This window comes from Malurus melanocephalus, unplaced genomic scaffold, assembly GCF_030028575.1.
Source record: "Malurus melanocephalus ecotype Western Australia unplaced genomic scaffold, MMel_1.1 scaffold_132, whole genome shotgun sequence".
NCBI classification, from domain to species: Eukaryota; Metazoa; Chordata; class Aves; order Passeriformes; family Maluridae; genus Malurus; species Malurus melanocephalus.
The window spans coordinates 291,739-310,066 of NW_026623364.1; the positions used below are offsets into that span (position 1 = coordinate 291,739).

At 39.9% G+C, this 18,328-nt stretch overlaps 1 protein-coding gene across 1 annotated transcript in view; it reads left to right on the forward strand.

Moving 5' to 3' along the window:
- CLSTN2 (calsyntenin 2) overlaps nucleotides 1-18,328 on the forward strand; it is a 163,286-nt gene that overhangs the window by 113,036 nt on the left and 31,922 nt on the right. The window contains exons 6-7 of the mRNA XM_057370763.1: nucleotides 4,408-4,656; nucleotides 5,302-5,423. Of these exons, the coding sequence (XP_057226746.1) occupies nucleotides 4,408-4,656; nucleotides 5,302-5,423 (371 nt within the window). The remainder of the gene's footprint in view (nucleotides 1-4,407; nucleotides 4,657-5,301; nucleotides 5,424-18,328) is intronic.

The window sequence follows — 18,328 nt, forward strand, 5'->3', positions numbered from 1 at the left end:
CTCCTGCTCCTACTCCCTTCTCTATTTTTCCTTTTTCCTCATTCCCTGCCTTTCTCCTTCTTTCTTCTCTCTGCTACAAACTCTGGTGTGGGGAGATTTCCAGGACAGATTTGCMATCACAGCAAGTCCATAGGATCAGAAGGGAATTGAATCTCCCTGTTTTAGTCCTGACTCACCTTTCTGTTCCTCTGCCCTGTGCTGTGCCAGAAGACAAACTGACAAAAAGTCAAAGAATACTTTGAGCAATCATTTGAGCAAAAATAGTTAAGAAACATGAGTTTCAGATAAGGGCTGACATGGTGGAGAAATATTTCCTAATTATTTTTCTCCCTTTTTGTGCTTTCTGATAACTTGGTGTGAAAGGCATAAATTAATTTTGAAAGGCAGATTAAATATTGAAGATACTGCTGCATTTTTTTTCTGACTTCGGGATTCTGTATCTGGTGAAGCAGTGGCCACACARTAATCCCTTTATCTTTTGAGATCAGCTGTCTCTCCTGCTCCTCTAATATCCTGTGTTTAGAGTCCTCCTCTGAAGCGCTGATGGTGTGGACATTGATCCTCATCTTCTCCAAAATGTCTCTTTACTTGGCTTCTGTCTGATCTACAGTGTCAATTGTGCAATTTTTCCATTTAAATGCGTGGATTTTGGTTTGGGGGGCTCTGTTGTAGGGTTTATATTTGCTTTTATAACCACACAGCAGTGCTGCAGATATGTTAAGATCAATACACTAACCTTTAGGAAATAATTTTTATAAATGAAAATTTCTAGCCACTATTACTAAATTATTGAAAATGGGAAAACAATTTCCAGGGAAAAATAGTTGGCAGTTGTGATTATCAATTATCAGTGGAGATGGAGAAAGGGAGGTAAAGGTGAGTGGAAGCAGTGGCATTGCCATAAAATCTGAATGTTTTCAAGTTGAAAATTGCTTAATCAAGATTATAGAAACAATCACAACTTTAGTTCTGTGTCTTGGTCCCACTGCCTGGGATCTAGAAGAGCAGGTGTATATTGGGGCAGATGGGTTTTCATCTCAATCGTGTTAATGGCGTTAAATCTGAGAGGCTCAGCAAGGCTTGATTTCATACAATACTAGAATTTTAATAAAAATAAAGATGTTACAGCTAAAGTCAAGTGCTGCTGCCTCCTCCAAGAACCTGAATTGGCAGCAATAAGAACTTGAATTGGCAGCAATAAGAGCCCAAACTGGCAGCAATAAGAACGTGGTTTTGTGCTGTCACAGACCTGAACTGCAATGGCACAGTCACCCAGTGCAGAGCCCTATGAACAAACCACAAAATTATTACCTTGAAATTAAACACTGATAGCAGCTACRCCAGACAATATTATCATTTCGAGTGTGGGGCTGAAAGGAGGTGCCTTCAGCTGATGTAAAATCCCTCAGCTGAGGGAGTTGTGCYAACTCTAAGGGGTTCAGTTTGTAGTCAGTGGCTGACCTGCCGACACTGGAGTAGAAAAGAGAATTACGAGTTTCTCTTTTTCTCCTCAAAAAGCCAGGTGCTTGCTGATAGTGCCCAGCCCCAAATCATTGTCTGTGAAGAGCAGAGCAATCAAAGCCATTCCATCTGTCTGTCAGGCCATTGTGGTGGCTGCAGGCAGCTCAGAGCACTGGGCAGGCATCACTGCTGAACTTCAGCACATCCCTGAAGGAACAGAATGGAAAGCACTCCAGAAAATAGATAAGAATGTAAAAGTGTATGTAAATAGGGGAAAGTTCTCACTGCTGAATGAATATTTTTTTTTGTCCAAGTTTTCCATATCTTCACAGAGAGCAGACATGGTAGGAACTTGTAACAGGACTTTGATAAAAGGGTTGTGAGTGACAATGTGCTTTACATGAGAATTGCATTTAGCCTGCCCTGCACTTTGCTATTTAGTATTTATTACCATCCTTAATGTAGAGAGAGCTCTTATGAAAGCAGGTTAAATTATTTCTGGAAATCAGTTTTCTCCCAGAAATTACCTTATTGTAACTAATGGCTGGATGATGAAATCCTTTGAAAAGGAAGAAAGCCCTGCATTTTTTGTATGGTGAAGCACAGTGCAATTGCAGAGAGTGCAGAACTGAGCAGTCCCAGGCAGATCTGCACCGTGTGAAAAGCAAGGCTGTCCCTGAATAATCAGAGATCCAGTTTACAAATCTCATTTCTTCTTTTTTCCTGTTGGAAATATGGAGAATGCTGATGGCTAAGGAGGGTGAATTCAAATTAATTTTTTCATATGATGGAAGGTTTATGTCTGCTTTTCAATAACCCAGAGATTTGCACTCCCTTGGATGGTCAAAGTGGTCATCTTAAGTGATTAAATCACGCTTGAGTCATTTTAAAGTCAAGKAGCTATTTGTGTTGTGCCTCAAAGCATTTTAGTAAGCATTCTTTCACTTTGTCACCTGCCAATAATAAAAAGCACGAACTGTATAAAAGACACCATTTGGACTGCAAAAACATACCCAGAATAAATCACACTAAAAAATATAGGTTAAGGAGCCTAAAATACAGTGCAAAGATRGCTCTGGTGCTGTCTCCTTTCCCTGTAAATGTTGACAAAATAGAAAATACTGGGATTGCTAATTCTCACATGTGGCAGAAACTGAAGGAGGAAACCCTGAGTATCAGCTTCAAGGCCCTGCTCCCTGAGATCCTGCCCCTCTCCATTGTCCTGGGTTGTGCAACATCACAAGCTCAGAGGAAGTTGTTTATGTGACCAAGATGTGTAATTTGGGCTGGTTGTTATTTGGATTATTCGTTTCCAGCTAAGCCAGCAGTCTGGTCCAGCTCAGCGAGCAGCATCACTGATCCTTAAGGATCCTTCCMACCCAAACCATYTGAWGATTCTSTGACCATGARAGAATKCCMTTCTGGAGTTTCCCCTCAGATTAATTCTAACAGTAAAAATAGATCTTTCCAAATGTTTGTGGCCAGAGTAGACAGTGAGAGGTGAAACTTCTCTGAGCTCATCCTTTACCTGATACAAGCCCATTTAAAAGTGTATTTTCTTTGCTATACACCGTGGTGCAAGCAATTTCTGTTACTTCTGTAAGCTTAAAAAAATGAATATAAAAATTAACTCAGAAGGAAAATGAGTGAGAAAATAATGATTTTACTTCTGTCCTGGGCAAATAATTTCATTTTTAGTGACTTGAATTAAAGGAGGAAAAAAAAGTTTATCCCAAATTGTGCCATCTGGATAAATTGAATTTGATGTATTACTGTGTTTAACATCTCTGTATGAAGTAGTGCAGTGTTGTTTGTTATCCAGAATTGCAATCTGTAAAATAAACACACTTTGCCTCCATGCTCAAATTATGAACATGTAGGTTAGATATGAACATGTTAGGTTTGATATCCAAAATATCATTTCAAAACAGCCTCATTTTATGGTAGTAAATTTTGGAGGAGAATCCAAGACATTCAGTTACTGAATAATATGAATGTTTTCAAATCATCACTAYATTACTTTTTTTTAAAATGTCTGTATGAAACCATCCTGCACACTCTTGACTTGAAGTTTTGTGCTCTTGCAGAGATTTRAGATATTTTTTCTCTCCCTGGATGGTGAAGGAGGGCAGAATATCTTAGCAGGGGATTTTTATGCCATCACAGTTTGCTCACCATATTGTTCCTTGACAAAGCAGCAACAGGGATGTAATGATTGTTTGTGCTTTTTACTCTTGAAATCCTATTCTCTGCTAAATGCTCTTTCACCAGTAGGTAAATGCTCTGGGTAGCTCCTTACCTGTTTTTAATCGTGCCTGGCAGTYGTTAAGCTGTAAGAAAACACTGAGCTGTGAAAAGCTGTGTTGTTTTATCAGATATGGGCACCACAGTGTTCTCCATCTCTCTRCATTAAAGAGCACATGGACTTACAGCCATCCAGGATGTATCAGAAAGCAGCTCTAAAGTGATATTATCTGGTCAGGGTGAATCCCTGCTGTGAATGACATTGCTGCCAGCATTRTTGTGGATATCCATGGACATTGTGTGACCTGCTCTGCGTTCATCCCCAYTACACACCATCCCCACAAATATTCATGGTGTCAGGGAGGGAAGAGAAATGCCGAAAATTTGGTTTCATTCTTAGCAGTACCTGAAATAGAAATGTCTGAAAAAATGTCATTAATGAATTTCAGAAGATAATGAAAATTTCCAAGAAAAATAACTTTACAATATTTTCTGTAGCTTTTTGTGCAAYACATTTAATCTAGAAAACTCTTGCKGTTTATGATGGTYGGTGTTTTATRATGTTTCTGTGATTTGGYTTKGAAGCTGGTAGGAMCATTTGGGTAGTAAAATAGTGTGAATCAGAACCCTGGCCTATATTAAATAAACTCCACAGTTTTTCATTAATCTCTGATCACGTTATTCATTCCGTGTGATTTGCAGGAGCTTCCTCAGGTGCCATTGACCTGTTACCATCGCCCAGTGCAACAACCAACTGGACAGCTGGGCTGCAAATGGAAAGCAATGACATMATTTTTAAATTTGATGGAAAGCAAGGAGCCAAAATTCCAGATGGAATAGTCCCAAAAAACTTAACTGACCAATTCACCATCACTCTGTGGATGAAACATGGACCTAGCCCAGGGTTAAGAGCTGAGAAGGAGACTATTCTCTGCAACTCTGACAAGACAGGTGAGCCTGTGTATGGAAAAATGTTATGGAAAGGGAATTCAACAGTAGTAGAGTGTTGACTTCTCTCCTTATTTAATGTTGCCATCTCCTCTAATGTAATCTGGTCTGAGAAAAAAATTCATTGCTGACTTGAGAGCTTATTGAGKGGACTGATGGCCACCTACATTTGAAACACAGCTGGGAGAACAGAGCCAGAGATTTCACAGGAATTGATTGATAAAATAACTAAATTATSTTTAATTATTTTTCATTATTTAGATTGGGAAAAACAGTTGTAATTCTTCACCAGAAGTAGTTAGATGAAATATGTATTAGGGTTGGATTTATTAGCTTGGAGAGGATGATGCCATAAACAAAGCTGATAGGGCATAATTCAAGAAGGTGCCCCCAAGAACCATAACGATCCATGACAAAGCTCAGTCATTTGGGGTTTCTCTTCCCTGGCTGGGTGCTGTGGGGCTCTCAGAACCCAAGGGGGCTGAGCTGGCTGTTCATTTGGGGTTTCTCTGATCTGGCTGGGTTCTGTGATGCTCTCAGAGCCCGAGGGGGCTGAGCTGGCTGTTCATTTGGGGTTTATCTTCCCTGGCTGGGTGCTGTGGTGCTCTCAGAGCCCAAGGGGGCTGAGCTGGCTGTTCCTCCCCGCAGAGATGAACCGGCACCACTACGCGCTCTACGTGCACAACTGCCGCCTCGTGTTCCTGCTGCGCAAGGACTTTGACCAGGCYGACACCTTCCGCCCCGCCGAGTTCCACTGGAAACTGGACCAGGTACTCTGMCCCATGGCCCTTCCTGCTCCTCACCCCCTTGGGAAAGCAGGGAACCACACACATCCTGTGCCACTGTTTTGGTTCAAGAAGTCTGTCTGAAATCCGTTGCAGTTACACTGCAGCTTGCGCTGTTATAATTCTAATTGGGATCCACATAAAAAGAGAGAAATGAGTTAACTTTGTTGAGTCATTTTATGCAGTAGTTTGGTTTGTTTTTTTTAATTGAGTCTCTTTAAATGGTAAGTAGAGGTTTATATCCCTTGGCAGTGGAGAGAGATGTGATGGTGCATATAGTTCCCTAAAAGTTTTCCATTTATCATTTTTTAAAAATCTGCTTTATCAGCACAATGGAAGTGATAGAAACCTTTTCAGTAAAGAAGATGCTGACACACAGAAAGGCACTTTTATTATATTGTAAATCCAATCCACAGACCTTTTCTTTCACGTGCTGTACTGTATGTAATTTCTCCTTATTATTAAGAGTATATTGCAAGAAAATTATTATTAAAGAGATAARAGTTGCCTTTCATAGATTTATTAATTCTAGGCAGGATAAGGATCATTTGGATGAAAGAAGACAGACTTCAGCAAAGTGCAATTATCTCAAAGCAAGTTTCTTCTTATCTTTGAATGCAAACTATGCTATTGAAGATGTAGGTATAGGAATGTTTGCTTTTCTAATTCACCTTCTAAATGCATATAAAAATGAGATTTTCATGCTGTTTATCAGGTGAGTGTGGTAAGAAAGCCTGTGGYGGTCCTAGCACTCGATTTGCTTTTACATTAACCCATCTGGAATCAGTTTCTGCTGTGCTTGATATGGAACCTTACAGTGTCTCTAAACTAATTTAAATTAAATCATATTGAAGATTGCGAGTCGGGTAACTGATATCACCTCATATAGGGCTGTTCTGGATGCTGAAGATGGATTTGTATTTCTGAACTCTGTACTAAGCATCTAAATTAATGATGATGCAGAGTTTGTGGGAAATATTTTGATTTTGAAAATTGAGTGCAGTCAACTTCTATRTCCTTAAAATGAGAAAGAACCAATGTCCTCTCAGTAACTGAAATCTGTCTGTGACTCTTGTGTCTTGGCCATGAACCTTCCTAACTACTACTGAAAACTCCTACATGATGAAACTAGAGACAGAAAGTATTTTTTTAGGTCACTTGATTAATTTCCCTTCATTCAGCTGCTGTCAATTGATTTCCACAGTATATTTTCAGCTGTTGTTTATAGCTGAAAAAGAAAGTGAGATTAAAGTATAAATAAAGTTTGTTATGGGTTGTGTGCCTAGACTTCCATGAAGATAAATTTATATTGTCATGGTGATACTGTTGTAAGTTTTGTCATGAAGGGACCTCATAAAAATTGCTGCTTTATCTCTTCTTCATGCTCCATCTGGCCTATATGGTACAGTAAATTAAAAAAAACTGAAAATAAGACATATGTGAATAATGGGCTGGTAAGGAACTTGCATGGTTTTGAAGACAAGGCAGTGAGGAATTTTCACTTTAATGCAGTAAAATGGTTCCATCCTCTAACTGTGTACCCAGAGCGGTTTACCTTRGAAAGCACAGGGTATTTTAAAACCACATTAAAAACAAGTTAGGGTACTACTCACTCTGAGAAGTTGGGCTAGACCTTCAAGAGTAGCTTCAGTTCCTCATTTAAATATTTAGACACTGAAATACCTCTGGAAGTCTCACCTTCAGAAGAGTTCATTCTGTAGTGCCATGTCCTCAGGCTCCTTGCTGTTCCCTGTTTTGTTAAGAGCAGCCTGGGAATTGGGCTGTGCCCGGTGTGCCCCATGGGACAGGACAGCACAGAAATGGCTCTGCAGGACCCTGCAGGGCTTGGTCCAGAGCACAGGAAAACATGGAGAGCATTTTACAGCTGAGCTCACTTTATGAGTGCAGCAACCCAGAGATTGTTTTTGCTGAGAGGAATCTGGTGACCTTGGAATAGGGTGAAGCTGGAACTGGTGAAATCATTTATCATTCTCACTGTGGAACAGTAAAATTTATGATACCAGCTGCTCTGGGCTCTATCTACTCCACAAGACTCCTCATTTTTCCAAGGCACTGACCAGGGATGTGAGCGTATTGTCGTTCCAGGTTTAATTGAATTTTCTAGATCTCATTTCTGTAGAGGGTGAGTTTGGTACACAGCTGCAGGCTCCGTCCTTGTCTGGATATGGGATCCACATCACATTTGATCCAGCTGCACCTGAGCAGAGCATCTGGAGCCTCCTGACACCAGAACAGCCTTGTATGGGAAGTGTCAGAAACCTCCACGTGACAGGGGCTGCCAATTTAGCTCTGGGAAAATTGAGTCTTTAAGTCAGTTCATAAACCTAAGRATTTATTCCCAGTATGGATTTCAGTTGATTTGACCCTATTTACTACATTAATGGCCTTTTCTGGGTGAWTTTTTCACTCACTGTGCTGATCCTTGACCTGAGAGTGCCCCAACCCTGGGCAGATGTGCCCTCAGCAGTGACCTGGTGACACTGGTATCAGAGGTATCAGACCTTTTACTGAAGGTATCCTTGCTATTKAGAAGAAACATGGGAAAAAAAGAAATGTAGATAGTTTGGGATTTCACCCTTTTGCGAATTAACTGTATTAGTTGTGAGGGAATCCACTGGTAGTGATCTGGAAGGTATGGAAGGAGCACTGTTAAAGAAAATCAGTGTCAAGTCTGTAATGCTGGGTAATAAAACTGCAGGAGATGCCCAGCTAGAGGAGTTTCTTCCTTTKACTTATTCCCATTTCCTTGTAAGCCCGGGTGCTTCCTTTGTTTCAGAATCATGACCTTTTTCTGAGTTTCCCATGCAAAAGTTTAAATTCAATACCATGAGGTGTTTGTCAGCTTTTTTGTCATTTCTTTTCTCATATTTAACACTTTCAACCCAAGAACTTTACAAAAATTTTGGTAGCAAAGTCAGTAAAAGTCACCTAAATCATAATCTAATTGTGTCAAATGGAGAGGAACACAGATGTGATTTTCAGTGAAGCATTTAGGCAGCCAAATAAACATTTGGGCCATCAAAGAACAATACATAAAATATAAAAACTGGTTGTTTTTTTTTTACTTTTTTTGGAAAGCTGTGAACCAAACTATAATTGTAGTTGAAATGATGAACCAAGGCATCCAAGCCTTTGGTGACAGTGGAATATGTAACATGAAATAGGACAGTGTATTCTGCTTTTCATATGAGGACAGTCAAGCCAAAAGGTGTTTTTCCTTCTCCTAAATCAATAGGATAGTTTAAGGGGGAGAATGTGTCTGAACCAGGGATGGACCATTCTTTTCGTGTACTTTATTCACARTGCAGCATTATTTTCAGGATGTTATCATTCTGCAAACAGCCTTCACCCCACAGGCAAAATTGATATTGATCCCATTAAAAACAGGGAATGCACTGCATGATCCAGAGTCATTCTAAGTCTAAAAAGCAGATGAACACGCAGAAAGTTACTGTTTCTTTACTAGGATGAGATAAATTGCTTTGAATAATCCAAAATAAACCTGCAGTGCTTTTCATTGTGGAAAAAAACCCAAACAATTACTTTTCTAACAGGATCTAGAGGAAAAGGTTTAGGTAAATCTGAAGGTGGTGTGTTTTGTCTGTGTGGGCACAGAGCTGCTGAAGGATCAAGGCTGGGCCTTTGGTTGCCATTTCACCATTTCACTGGCCACGCACACAGCAGGGGCCTCCCTTGGAGAAGGAAGCCATGCCCAGTCAAACCCTTCATTCCCCTCCTTTCTTAACTGAGCTACTGTGCTAGAACAGGAGCTGACTTTTGAAAAAAATCTATGGTACATGATAAGAGGGTCAAGTGAAATTGGTTTGGTACCTGGACTCTTTTTTTACRTAGTTAAATTAGCAATTTCCAATAATGAACAGCATTTAGCCTGGAAGTTGTTCTTTCATGCTGGACTGCTAGACATTGTTTAGAATTTTTATTTGTGTTTTATATTTGAGAAKTATTGTGCGTTATTTTTGAGAAGACCACCCTTCATATAACAAAAAATGGGAGTGGCCTYCCTCTTGAGAGATTGAGAGAGATAGAAAACAAGTGAATACTTATGGGAAATACAGGATATTCTGAGTTCTATAAGGGTGAGGGTACACAGAGAGGATGCTCAAGCTTCCATCATCTCTGCACATGAAATTTCTCCTCCAGATAAAAGMCCCCAGGCTTGCCAGTCCCATTCTTTCCACCATGATGCTTTATTTGACAGGGCTTTTTAATGATGGAATTCAGTTGTTTATTACTTGAAGCTCAAAGAGTTTCTTATGCTTTTAAACACTTATTTTAGGGCTTGGTATSCCAGGCCTGCACTGCTTTATGCATACACCTTTCACAAATCTGCACAAAGAAATCAGGTGTTTTCCTGCAGAGCCAGTAAGAGATAAATGATAAACAAATCTCACTAATTCTGCACCAGAAATGAAATAATTCCAGGATTTAAAAAGTCTTTGTAGCATCCCTGGCACCTCAAGTGCCTTCCATTACGGCCCTGTCTCTTCTGACACGTTTATTGCCAGTTTCCATCTTTAAATGCTGTTTTGACAAATATTTATTCAGTGTCTTGCTTCAAAACAGTTTTTGGTAGCACAAGGATGAGTCACCAGTGATGATAAATGCCAAAAATATTCTTTGAGATCCCAACTGAAAAAAGCCCATTTAATAGAAGTTTTTAATGCAACTGCTCTATCACTGATAACAACAAAATCTTGACAAACCAATCACAGTGGCTGTCCAGAASTTGCTTTATGGCACCCAGAAGCTCCCTTGGGCTGCCTGTGAAGTGTTCCCTGCAAATTGGTGTGGTTTGGTGCATTTCTGATTTCTGCAGTWCAGCCCAGTGGGAAATGCTCTGTGCTTCTGTGAAACTTCTGTGACTTTAAGGAGTAACTATGCTCAATATTTTATRATTTCTCTGTTTGCATTTGCTTGAAATTATTTGGACATTTTCCTTATGCAAAACTATTCTACGTTTTGCAATTTTCTGCTGTTTTATTACAGCTTCATTGCACTGGTGTGGGWTTCTCACACCTGTTCATGCTCAGCTACTCTTCCCTAAGCCTCAAAATCWGCTGGGTTGACCCTTCTGAAGATGATCCCTGTTAATGTGTTGTGATCTTATATGGGAAACTGTTTTTTCCACATGTTTGATCATTGATTAAATGATCATTCCTGAGGGAAGTTAGAACTGTTGCAACCACCAAGCCCTTTAGACCTTAAGACACCCATTTTTCAATCGAAAAAAGAAAATGAAAAAGGAAGGAAATTCTGCATAGAATAAAGGAATTTAAAACTGGCTGTAGCATTGTGAAATAATAAAAACTATAACACTCTTAAAGCATACWGTGGGAAGGCCCTCAAAGCAATTTCATTTCTTAGAAAATACCTTGATACAGAGTTATTAATACATCTAAACAAGCTGGATTAAAGTGTCTGTTAATGCCCTGGTTCTGCAGTGCTCTGGGAACTGTAGAGATGGGAGCTGAAATTCCCAATCAGGCTATGATGTCARTGTGAACAGTCACCTTTGCTTTCTTCTTTGTCAGCTATTTATAATACTTCTGTTTTTCACTTGCTGTGATTTATCACTTACACCACCAGAATTTGTAGAAAACTTGCACAAACTGTTTTGGGAATGTTGAAAATCTGTCACTTGGGCGATTTCCTGGGGCCTCCCTGTTGTTTATCTTTCACAAAAAGCAGAAGATTGGCTTTGGAGCATTCAGGTGGTATTTGAAGCGTTTCCCCAAGGCAGGACTGCCACCTTTATCCTTCCAAAGGCAGGTTAGGAGACAAAGAGGTTGTGTTATCAGTAAATAGAAATTCCTTTCTCCATGTGCATGAGCTGTTTATTCCAGCTTGGAGCTGGGCTCTCTGGACRTTCCTCCCTGCAGTTCAGGGAGGAAGTGTGGTGGTGTTTTTCCACTGATTTACTTTTAACATCTGGATAGTCTCCTGACAATGTCAAAGCCTGGAAAGGCATCTGTTCAAGCACATGATGAAAAATTATATAAAAATGCAAAAGCGAGCAGCTTTCCAGTCCTGTGGTAAAAACTAAACACAGGGTGCTGCCTAACTGCAGTCATTGAGTGTTACTGAACTGACATAYTTGCTTGATGCAATTTAGCAACAAGAAAGGTGGATTATAATAGAATTATTTCATCATGAATGAACTACTGATCTAATTTACTAAGACACCTGGAAGTTACAGCACGACAGCACAAAGACATGCTGCAGCTCCAGTACATAATCAGCCTTTTCAGGTGCTATATCTGTCAGCATGATTAAGCAATTTCATTATTTAAAGTTGTAATTAAGCCATCCATATTTTTGAAACCCATTGTGAAAATCAGTATTGCACATTACGAGTTTCAAGGCTACARAAGCAGCTCACAGCTTGCATGCAAAGCAGTTTGCAAACTCTTCCTGTCACTGCAGTGCTGCCCCAGTGCARCAGGGAATGTACCTTCAATAGAAAGGTTTTCATTTGAAAGCTGTTTTCTTTTGTCATGTAGTTATTTAYTTTCACCCAATAAGAATTTGATCTCCTAGTCTTCCCTTTCTATACTTTACCCGCTACATTTTGTTTTCTGATATTTATTACTGAAATCGTAATGGATGTACGTGGTGCAATCTTAGCACAGAGAGAGAGGGACTTTATATATCCCCTTAAAATTCCTTCCAGCTTTACCTGTTACTCTCTAAGTAATGCCTAATATTCTAAAAATATATTGTTATGGTTGCTAATGGTTTAATAAAACTTATATCAGTCATTTGTCATGTGAAAGTAGCCATAAAAGCAGCTCCCCACCTAAGGCTGCRGGAGTCATTTGGCTGTAGTATGGATTTGTCAGTTCTCACTGTACCACCTCCCCAGGTCATCAAAATCAATATTCTTATTTACAGAGCTCCTGGGATGTATTAGGAATGGATGTGTTGGGTAAACTAAATGTGTGATTTACATGAATTTGAAGAAAGATCAATTTCACTTTTCATAAAGAGCTCTACTTTTCTGCAGATATTGACTGTCTTAAGACATAGATTTTAAAAACACTCTTTGCGTTCAGCAGGCTTTCAGAAGAATTGATATCTATTGGCCATATTGAACTTTTCTGTTATTAGTGTGTTTATGTGCTGCAGAAAGTAAAGCATTCCTGAGGGCTGCATTAGGCATCTGCAGAGCTGATGAGCCAGGGCTTCCACTGGTGTGAATCCACACTGGCTGAGGTTCCAAACCTTTGCTTCCTCACCAAATGGATATTCAGTATGTAAGAATAAAGAGAACCAGCAGCTGTTCAATAAGATCTGGGTAACTGGGCAGGTTTTCAGTTCAATGCAGCCAATTAAAAGTGTACCCTTGGAGCTGTGCTTGGATCCACGAGCTTTGCCAGAGCATAGCAGAGGCAGGATTACTTCAAAATTTAACATTAACTCTTCTCTCATTAGCAATTGTGACCTGATTAGGTTACAAATAATTGCGAATCCATTTCTGCTTTTGTAGCAGTATTAGTGCTGGCTAGAAAATGGAAATCCTTAYGAATAATTTCATGTCTTGAAAGCTTTTTTTAATTCACAGTTGCATATTCTTTATAAGCAGGCAATGAACCTTACAGAAACTTTCTGGGCAGGCAAAAGCAGGATCTCCACCTGAATTTTCCATTAGCAGAAGCTGTTTTCAAATGAAATTCTAAATGCAACTTTAATGTTAGAAATTTCAAATTTATTGAATCATAATTTCAGGAAAGTTCCTGGGTTTTTTTGGTATTATTGATAGCTGTGATTTTTTTAGTATTAGAGTATTTTTAAGTAGTTGCATATTAAAGTAATAACAGGTCTCCATCAGCAAGTAAATTTCCCAACAGAAGCATCACCATGCCATAGAAGTTGCATAAAGTTCTAGTAGTGTGATATAACAAACCTTCCAATTTTAAAATATCCCCACAGCAGCCAGTTAAGTTCCAATTTCTAATTTGCTCACACCTGGCAGAAAACAGACCAGAAAAAAAAAAGCAGACTGATACTGCAGAGATCTTCCTACCCCTGTTCTGGTGTTCYTCCAAATGGACAATTCATGGTATTCCAGACACTCTGGAATTTTACTGCGTTATTTTCAGCAGYTACTCAGAGTCCAGGCTCCCACTAAGTTATTTTCCAATCTTACAATGATTCTTTTATTACTGATTCTGACTTTTCCCTTTCAGTTTGTTTACTCCAATTAACCTGTGGACTCAAACCTGTTCAGAGTAATTTACTGTTGCTGTAATTGAGGCCATGGCCTCCATGGCATTTTTTATTCTTTCCTAAATGGCCTTGCCCTCTCTCCCTGAGCACCTCTGCCAACATCCCAGGATTTAGATGCAATCCCAAGGAAGGGTTTGCTGTCATTCTGYGGCCAGCACAGAGACCCTGACTTCAAATTCAGCCTTCATTTTCTGCAGGATGGATATTTTGCCAAATGTGGCTGATTTAATGAAAATTCTTGCAGCAACTTATTATTACCCAGTGCTCAGTTAAAGTAAATAGAAGGAGAACTGGGTTCAATAGCATGACAATTCAAACATAAAATTATGTTAATAATGTGACTCTAGAGGTGTCCATGCCACAGGCCACAGTCYTTTGTGTGCAGAGGTGACAGGAGATGTCCAGTTTCCTTCAGGTAATGAGACATTGCTGAATGTCATTCTTGGATCTGTTGCTGAACTGTTCCTGCTTTCCTTTGCTTGGATTCCTTGCAGACRTGCTCTTGCTTTCCTTGACCATCACTTTCTAGTCCAAGTGGCTCGATTGTGGTTGGATTTCTGAAATACACAATTCACCTATGGACTGATTTCTGTTTCTGCAGTTACAGTGGTTTCATGTCATGTAAGATTTCCATATGACTTGGTCTGGGTCTAGTACTTTAGGGGAGCATATTGGAATTTTTGTCCTTAATATTCCAACTTTTTTTTCTTTASGTTATTTACAGTTTTGAAAGTGAACACCCGAACTATTAGGCAAAACATAAAAAGGCATATTTTTCCGTGCTTTGTTTTTTTTCTTGAAAAACCAGTTGTCCCATTTCTGGCAATAGCAATTTCATCACCCATTTACCAATCAGCAAAGCAGTGTTTCACAGGGAAAATTTCAGACAGCTCAWTTGTGAATAAATGTTTGAGCCTTTAAACAATTACTTTAATGAGAGCCATAAAACTTTAAGGGTTTGTGCAACACCGATATTGAAAATGTCTTCCCACAGTCTATTTGTTTCATGTCCCTAATGTCAAGCCAGAACTATTCTGGGATGCAGACCCTCGATGCTGCCTCGTTTCCTCCCGTAAAAGCAYGAAGAACACGATCATGATTAGTACTAAAAGCAAGCTGCATATTGACTAAATAACAACGTTGTCTGGCAAAGTCACAAATACAGCTGATAACTAATTACCTTAGTATGGTATATAACCTATAATCAGCCTGTCTGCAAAATGCCAGYGCTGTAATTAAAGTCCCAGCAGCCCCCATTTCACTAAAGAGACTGTGCATAATATTTGGGCTGTGTAATTTCCTGACTTATCTGTGTGTATAAATACAGAAGTGTGGACACACAGCCATTCTTCACTTTACAGAAATTATGAAGGTGGCCAAGTATGACKCATTGACACCTTTTAGCTGCATTAAAAACAAAAGAGCATTTGCTTTTCCGTGCATTATGTCCTAATTGCCTGCTGGAACTGAAGTAAATCCAAGTCTCATGTGGATGAGGGAGAAGCTCCTCTTTCCCCTGTACCTTTGTGATGCTGTGGTGCTGCAGCTCAGCCCGGTGAGGGATCCAGCCCTGCCAGAGCAGCGGGCTCTGGGCTCCCGGTGATTCACACCGCGATTCCTTGTAGAGAGCTGCTCCATTCAATGTGAGACTTGTGCAAGAGCAGGGATTCTTTCATCCCCGATTTGCACTGGGCACTTTGAACAGAGCGAATAATCTTTCAAGTGAATCACATCTCCCAAACCGTGGGGATGGTGAAGGAGTTTAACACCCGTGTCAGCTCTGTCTGCCTTTGCTGAGCACGTTTAAAGAAACCCTTGCGAGCAGTCTCAGCACTTCCCTCAGAGCCTTTGAAGAGGGATTTGCCAGGTGATGGGAAGCTTTCACAAACCAGCACAGGACGGGTCTGCAGCCCCGGGCAGAATCCAGGTGGGCTTCCCTCTGTGGCAGCCTGGGAATGGCAGCATTTCCCAGATGGGCGGTGAGAGCTGAGCCATCGAGTCGGGTGTTGGTTTGATGGATTCACACAGCACTGAACGCTGTCTGCAGGACTGGGATGGTTTGAGGGGTGCAGTCCTGTGCCCTGACAGCGGCAGCGATGAGTGTGGGATTGTGCTAGAGGAGACACGAGCTCTCTTCAGGAGCTCTTCAGAGCACAAGGGTTTGCCCTCCAAAGTGAACAAGCCCCAGCCACGCTGCTTTCTCTGTCTCTGGGGTCTAGTTTGCATTAATCACACTCTCTGTACCTTCACAGCATCCTAAAAGCTGCTGGAACCAAGTGTTGTCTTTGTTCAGACACCACCAGCAAGAGAAGTGCTTTGAACAGTGMCTGCAACCTCCTTGTGCTGAGGGAAAAAAATCCTCAGTTCCTGAGTACCCTTCAGGAGCGTGGCCAGACCTCTCAATTGTCTCAGTCCTTGAAGCAGCAGCTAGTCAAGATGCCAGACTCAAACAGAACCTTTAACATTTGAGTATTAGCATTTCAGTCAGGTTTCTAGAAAGCAAACTGAAATAAACCTCCAGTATATTAATATTTGAGAGGTAATTGCAAAGAATAGCAAGGCTTGTTTTGCATTAACACTCAGTATTTTTTCTTTTTTAATTAAGTCCATGTTTTAATTAAGTATTGCTAATAAACTGAAAAGTATTTGCGTGGTTTTCTAGCAAATAATGTGTTTCAGGATGTGTGTTAAATGGGCATTTCATTTAGTTTATGACCACAATTCCATTTGCAGAATGAGCCCTCCAAAGAGTGAAAAATAAGTTCATTGCAAATCTCGTAATAGAAATATTTAACAGGCAGAATCCCTGCATGTGTCATCTAAGAAGAAGGCAGATCCTGGAGATGAGAGAAAATCATTTAAATTCCATATAAGGTTCAAAGATGAACGGTGAGGCCTCATGAGTGAAATGAAGCAGAATTCTACGTGTGCTGTCTTGAGGAGGGAACAAACTCACAGACCAAAAGCTCATTTCAACTCTCTTTGAAGTCAGTTTGTTCAAAAGCCCACACTTCTTTTTGGTTTTGGAAAGGACATTAATAATGCAAGGAAATAAGGCTAACACARTTTGGGCCTCCATGTACATGAGAACATCCCTAATGTGCTGCCTTCCCATTGATGCATCAGGAACGTAAGGGTACCATTTGGAAATAAAACAGTATCATGCTTTGTAAAGCCATTAATAATCATATTTCAGAAATTTAATTAAACATTTCAATGAAATTATGTCAATCAGATATCAGGTCTCAGACTATGAAACAAAAAGTGGTATTTGGGCTCTTTGAGTTACGTAGAAGGTCAAAGGATCTGGTTTAGGATAGTTTTCCTTAATATTATTCTTACTTGTTAAGTGGTAAATGTATCCTGTTCGTGAATAATTCCCAGAGACATGATCTCCCCAAATCTTTGCATTTTTTAATCTCTCATCATATGTATAGACATTTTGGCATATARCATTTATAGTAGCTTCTGTACTTTAAAGATATTTAATTTATACTGGCAACTCAGTGTAGATCAATATCTGGCATATAAATAAAACAATCACAGGAGCCCTTTAAATCTGGAGGCAGGAAATTAAACTTGTAGTGTTGATTCTGGCTAAGACTTTGGTTGATCTTTGTATTCCTCAGATTCAGTTAGGTAATGGTTGATTCAAGCTGATCTAAAAAAAATGTCGCCATGTTTCATTGCTATGGAGAAAGTGCATTCATCTCGCAATATTGATCATTCTGTCCATTAGATAGGAGCAGTTTTCCCCCCGATAGGACCAAGSCAGTGTTTTATTGAGCCTGACAAGCTGCAGTGTCCATGGTGGGAGGGGCAGTGCCTTTCTGTTCCCTGGCTATTCCTGCTCTCCTCAGCTGGAGATTTCCAAGGGCAAATCCAAGCTGACAGTGCCCATGCTGCATCTCTGAAGCAAAGTTCTTTGCATTATCCTGAATATTTGTTGTTTATTCCTTTTAAACCCTGACCTCAGGGGACTTTTGTTAATTTGTGATTGATTGGTAGTAATTAATAGGGGGAAAAATAAGGGAATTTTTAAAAAAGGGAAATAATATTACCAGGATGAGTTACTGTTCAACAAAACTTCCTGTAACAGGCAGTGAAATATTATAAGAACAAAGACCAGCTAAAATAGCAATTGTTTGGTTTGTTATTTATTTTTAAAGGACAGTAGAGAAACCTGCAAGACACTTGAAGTGGTCCTCTCTCCTCTGGCTGTGTCATGTCTGGTGGCAGCAGTGCTGCTCCCTTCATTGGCTATCAGTTCCTGACAGCCTCAGGAGAAGGGAATATTGCTTGTGGAAYAGGTTTCACTGCCCTGCTCCATTATAATCCCCCTTTGGAGGTTTTCAGCCTGGAAACCCTGGAAAGAGGGATGKCCCAACCACAGCACCACATTCAATGTTAACTGGGCTGGTTTACATGAGACAGAGAGAGGACAAAAGAGATTAATGGCCAGGAAAATTGTCCTGTCTGGTGAGGAATAACCAACATTCATCGTAATCCCATAAACATTTCTTTATGGGACCATTATATCAGTTCATACAAATTATTTTCTCTTATATAACCTACCAAGACTTTATTATTTGGTAGCTGAAGGAATATCAATAATAACTTTA